Genomic DNA, 6,000 nt, shown 5'->3' with positions numbered 1-6,000 from the left:
TGCATCAAGGCTCGAGCAGTCTGCTGGGAGAGGTTGTGCCGTTTCCATTCTTGAGAAATTTAAAGTCAACTGGAGAGTGCCTTGAGCAACCTGGTTCAGCTTGGAATTCACCCTGCTTTTGTATAGGGTTGGACCAAACAACCTCTACAAGTCACTTCCAGCTTAAATTATTTCGTGGTTCTGATTTGTCACAGTAAAATTTCTGGTGGGGCGAAGGAAGGAGCAACTTGCTTTGGTGTTGTTTCTCCCCCTGTAGAAGTACTCTAGGCAAAAAATAAAGTTTTTAGATTTTGGTTTATGGCCCTCTTAACCAGTCTGAACACTTGCTCTCCTGAGTCATTGTAATTACAGCCCTACTTAAGTCTTATTTCTTTAAGAGCACAGTATACTGCTAAGAATGTAACACCACTAAATTTAGCATGGTATCTCAAATTCTGAACAGTCGCCTGTACTTCTACCAGATCTATGCAGGAAGTATATACGCTACTCAAGATAGACTTACATGTGTCAGGTATGTACTTCACTGAAGCAGTTATACAGTTGGTGGTATTTATATCTGTCTTCTTTCTTCTGAACTTCGTTGTTGCTGCTGTTGTGATATGGAATTCATTTGAATAGGAAGATGAGAATTCAACCCTGTATACAGTGCAGAAGGAAGATAACATTTCCTTGGTTCTTAATTTTGTCACTATACAATTTTGGGCCCTTTTACATTGCAAAACCTTGAAGATTTCATTTAAGATCAAAAAGAATGAGCCTGTGTGATAAACTGAGGAATATTTTGCCATCTTGGTAATACTAGTTATACATGCTGTAAGTATTGCAGTCTTATGTAATGATGAAGAGCTTAGGTAATACGGTTTGGCGCTGTTACAGCCCTGTTGAGTCTTTACTCTGTCACAGGTTTCACTTTATAACCTTTGGCAGTAATGCGCTTCCCACAGTGAAACGGCATGTAACATCTCTTAGAGTTTTAAGGTTCTCTGTTACAGATTTCAATGTTTTATATGTTTTTGCCACATGAGACAATTACATGGTTTATGTATTGGGTCTCCATTGTCACCAGCTTATGTTTTCATGTTCTTTCTATCAGTTTAAAATTTTGGGACTGCTTTATCTGACTGTGATAAGGCTTTGCAGAATGAATGTTGCCAGAGCTGAGTTGATTGGAGACTGGAGCCCAGCAGCAGCAGGCTTTTTAGCCGCCATTCAAAGGAGTCAAGTATTTTCATAGACCTTTTCAGTAGAAATGCTTCTGCTTGCATTGAGCTCAGAGCTTTCTATATAGTACATTATATCTCTGCCATGCAAAACATTGGCTATTTTCCAGTGGGGAAATGTAGCTCAAGTAGCGTGTTAATGTTGTCTCTGCTAACCTCAAGGCTCTTATCTGTGTTGCTGCTAGAAGCCAAGTGGCTTTCTTCAGCATCCTTTTGATAACTCTGCCTGCTGCTACTAAATGTGACCTTGAAGTGTACTGGAGTTTAATGGTCTCAATTCTAGCTGTTATCTCCTACACTGCATTGGTTAACTAGGCATGATCTGTACCAGTATGCTAATTTAACGATATTCTTTGTATAGATGTAGCTTTTCTGTGCAAGTCCTTACAGGCTTTTGAATCTGAAAAACTGTCATGTCAAGATGACACTTTATTGTTCAACATGCTTCCTCTATGTAACTGAGTCATACCTGCTCACTTCAGTAACAAAACCATGTATTTTGCTACCATTAACCATGGTGAGTCAGCTTAGGTAAGGCAAAATTAAGTTTGTGGCCTATTTTGTTTTGTTTTTCGTAATAAACAAGTCACAGTCTGGAACATCTTATAAGAAAAAATAACAAAGTAACACATTTCTGTGTGAAATAATTTCATGTTATAGTTGGGGTTTTGGGGGGATTTGGGAGGCATTTCTGCTCCTTAGAAAATTATTGATCTTGCTAATAAATGTATTTAGGGCCAGAAGCAGATACAGGAGAAAAAAATGTAAGCAGTCAGTCAGATGACAGAGATTTACTTTCTGACCTTGGGATCAGTTGCCCAGGTTCCTGTGTCTGGGAGTCCTCCCTGTAGGGTGAAGGCTCCCGTCACACAAGAGGAAAAATGCTGAACAATCCCTTTTCCTTCCCAGTTAATGACGAGAAAGCTGTTTTCTGGTTTGTGTTTCTCTTGTGATGTATGTGTGTTTTAGAAAATGACAGTCGCATAGGCATGAAGGTAGCGACGCTTGTGTGAGAAGAGGTGTTTTTTCTAATTAACACTGAATGCAGTTAGGTTGATAGTAATTGTAAATTAAGAATAAGTTCCTGTGTTAGAATAATTGAATTAAGTTATTACAGTTTTGTGTAAGAAAAACAGTTGTAGTTGAACATAATATGGCTGGCACCATGAAAAGCAGCTTTTTTGTGCAAGTTCACCCCTTAGGGAGTAATTAAGCCGTTACACATACCATACTCCTGGCATCTAACGTACTTGCAAATGAAAGCACCAAAGCTGGGACCCTGTATAGCCATGTGTGTATGTATAGAGAGAGCCAGTGGAGATAAATGGACATCTCTGAGGAGGTGACTCAAAACACCTTATTTACATAGTTAAAGTATGTGACTGCTACCCCTGTGTGTAAAATGGGCTGAATAAAATTCTTTGAGCCTTACCATGCGTGCTTTCTGACAGCTAGAGAAATAAATAACAAATGAAGAGCCGTATCCAGCAGAGTTCTGCTGGATAAAGTTCTTTCAAGAAGGACAATGGTGGGTTTGTTTACTGGGGCGGAGAAGTGACATAGTAGCTAGAGCATACTAAAAGGATTACCACATCTGTCCTGGTCTAAATCTTCTCTTGGATTGCCTTTATGGTCACAGGCAGGCAGCATAACTTGTCCGAGCTTCAATTTGCACATCAGCAGAAGTGAACCTTCTTACGGCGTTGCTGTTACAGGTTTGGAGCAGGGGAGGTTTCTGAAACTTAATCAACGTTTATTAACTTGACTGAGTTGCCAGTTCCTTCCACAATCTCCTGTCCTTCTAGGGGAAAAGCACAGGAAATTACTCTGTCCGTAGTAACACTGGTTCTCTGTGCAACATTTCCCTCCCATCCTTCAGGACGCCTCTTTGACCTTTTTCACACTATTCCCCCAAAAAACATTGGGGACTTTCAGGTTGTTCCAGAATCAGTTTTAAACCTTTGCAGCCTCCTAAACATGTTCCAGGCTTTCCTGGATATCAGCCCACCAGGTTGTCTTTTTGGACTCTTCTGTCTGCTTACAACGCCAGTTAATTTGGCTGCCCAGACTTAAATCCATTTTCTTCATTTTCTCCCTTATCCTGTCTCCAGCACCAAGCAAAGAGGAAGCCAAACCAAGTCTTCTCCAGAAGGAAGAATTGTATCACCCTGTCCTTTAGTTCTCTAATTCTTCAGGTATTTCTTGGCTGAATAGCAAGCTTGATGTACCTTTCAGACACAGTCAGAATTTATGTTCATGTTAATCAGTTACCGGCATGCATGCATGCAGCTTTTGTATCTGTACGGTAAGAGTATTTATACTTGCCTTATCAGAATATTTTTGAGGCTGGATTAATTATAGTTGATCACTGTAGTAAATACACTTTAAGGAGTATCATAGATAATACTCCTTGCACAGTTCTGAAAATATGTTAAAACAGTTTAAAAGCCTGCTGCCAAATGAGATTTTCTAATAAATACTTGATTTTTACCCTGTAGCTTGCTATCAGTGTCGTATTTTAAAACTGGAAGAGAAAAGGTGATACTAACAGGGAGAAGAAGGAACTTTACAAAGGTTGTGCTAATCCTAAGAATGTTTGAAAAGATAATAAACCTAAGGCATTTGGAAACAGTTCAGGGTTTTCTAATTAGATATGACATGATATGATATGTGATGTGATATGATATGATATGATATGATATGATATGATATGATATGATATGATATATAGGCAAGATTACTCACCTTTTAAGTTCACCCTTCTTTATTCAAATCAAACCATGCTTCACTGATTTACTACAAGTCCTGGAATTTAGTTCTCTGCTACTGCCAGCTTGTCTTAGCAGTGTAGGAAAATTTGTTACACTTTAGTTTGCAATCTGATACGAGAACAAGGTGTTTTCAGAAAAGCAGATGTTCTTTTTACAACTGCAGCGTCCTGGGTTCAGCCCCTCTTCGCAACAACTGGCTTTGCTGGTCCCGGCTTCTGCAGGCGCTGCCAGCGTTTCAGTACCGAGGAGGAACTTGCTGCCTTTGTGCTAAAAGGAACAAATTAAACGCTGTGCTGCTCAGGCTGGTTTTTCTCAGCTGTGCTCTGTGGATCCAGTTGCTTTTGCTGCGCGGCAAAGTGGACTACATTTAAGTGAATCTCAGCTGGACTGACTGGCTCAGACACAGCTTCTGCTCCCTGGATGGTTTTCTTTACGGCTTCTGGGCTGAAGCTAGCTTGCTTCTGGCCAGTTGGGAATGGAGAGAACAAACTGGCATTTGTAGCTTTGCATCCGTACATATACCTCTAGAAAACAGGTATTTAAATAATTTTAATAAATTAGCAAGTCCATCCTACAAAAATATTATTAAAATATGTGGGAGTAACTTGTTCCGAAAAACCTTCAACAAAGATTTCCACACTTTCCCCAGGCAGTCTTAGCTATGATTTCAATTACATAGCTTTTAAATTGTCCATCTTTCTTGCTGCAGTTTAAGCCTATGATCTCTTGGCAATTCCCAAGTCAAGAACTTACTTTTCTACAAAAAGATGATAAATCTCCTATACGTCTGAAGTCTATTATCATGTCTCTGCTCTTCCCTTCTCTAGCCTGAGTAAAATCAGTTCTTTCCATCTTTCCACATAGATCTTGGTTTATGTATCTCTGATGACTCTCAATGTCAATGAACCTTTTATATTTGAGCCTATTTTTCATGAAAAGTGACGCCCGGAACAGGACACAATGTTCCAGTTAAAGTTTGACTAGTACTACCTCGATATTTTGTTCTAAATCCCGAAGTTTCTAAAGTATTTTAACTGTTGAGTAATTGGAAGGCAGTACATCATCTCCTTTACTGGCATGAATTTACCTCAGCAGAAAATCTGGCCAAAGCATCTGTGTATCAAAAGAGAGTGTATGACTCTTTTTCCACTGCTGATGAGTAGGAAAGAACAGATCTTGTACTATTTTTACCAGATAAGCTGTGATCTGCAAATTAAAGCAAGATGATTATCCTTATGGGTCTGTTAGAACACCCATGTTCTGGTGCAGTGCAGGTCAAAGTGCACTCGAGCCACCCAAACCATAAGAAGATAACAGCCAAGTTTGAGTATGTCCCCTCTCTGGTCTGAATGTTTGGATCTGAAGCAAATGCATTTCCTTTTCCTCTAACAAACCTGAAAAAAAAAACTTTGTCAGCTGTTTTATTGCCTTACTTTAAACAGGATGCTGTATGTTTTAGTAACCAGTCACTTTTATACATCCCAATTAAAATGATGCTTTTTTCACAACATCAGGTCATTGCTGGCTCATCTTCAGATTGGGCTAGCAGTAAGCTAGCTTTTTTTTCTGCGAGAAAATAAGTTTGTGTGGTTGATTATTGCTACCTAAAAGCACTCCTTTACTGTTGCTGTAAATGGATTGCCTTCCGTTTAGTTCAGTCTGTTCCTCTAATTCAGGTTTATTTTGAATGTCAGCTCTTCTCTCCAAAAGGCAATGCAGCAGTTCTACTAGCGCAAATTTACAGTCTGCACAGGTAATGAAATATACTGTATATAAATTTCACCTTAAAAATGTATTCATAACCTATATGAAAATAATCCCTATAAAAGTAATTAACCCAATTGCTTTTACTTTTTCCTCATGGATGTATTTTACCAATGAAAAAGCCTGTAGCTTAAATATATTTATTCTAAATTCTGCATCTTAGAACTTGAAACTGAATTTGCTGAATATATTTTCAGGATTAGTTAACGAAATCATATGGGCGTTTCATGATGTCTTTTTCAGCC

At 38.9% G+C, this 6,000-nt stretch overlaps 1 protein-coding gene across 1 annotated transcript in view; it reads left to right on the top strand.

Moving 5' to 3' along the window:
- Nucleotides 1–419: 419 nt before the first annotated feature.
- The window catches only part of ARSJ (arylsulfatase family member J), a 33,615-nt gene continuing 28,034 nt past the window's right edge, over nt 420–6,000 (top strand). The window contains exon 1 of the mRNA XM_075422093.1: nt 420–511. Coding sequence (XP_075278208.1) covers nt 420–511 — 92 coding nt within the window. The remainder of the gene's footprint in view (nt 512–6,000) is intronic.

The sequence above is a fragment of the Opisthocomus hoazin genome, chromosome 5, assembly GCF_030867145.1.
Source record: "Opisthocomus hoazin isolate bOpiHoa1 chromosome 5, bOpiHoa1.hap1, whole genome shotgun sequence".
Lineage (NCBI taxonomy): Eukaryota > Metazoa > Chordata > Aves > Opisthocomiformes > Opisthocomidae > Opisthocomus > Opisthocomus hoazin.
This window is presented reverse-complemented; position numbering and strand designations above follow the sequence as displayed.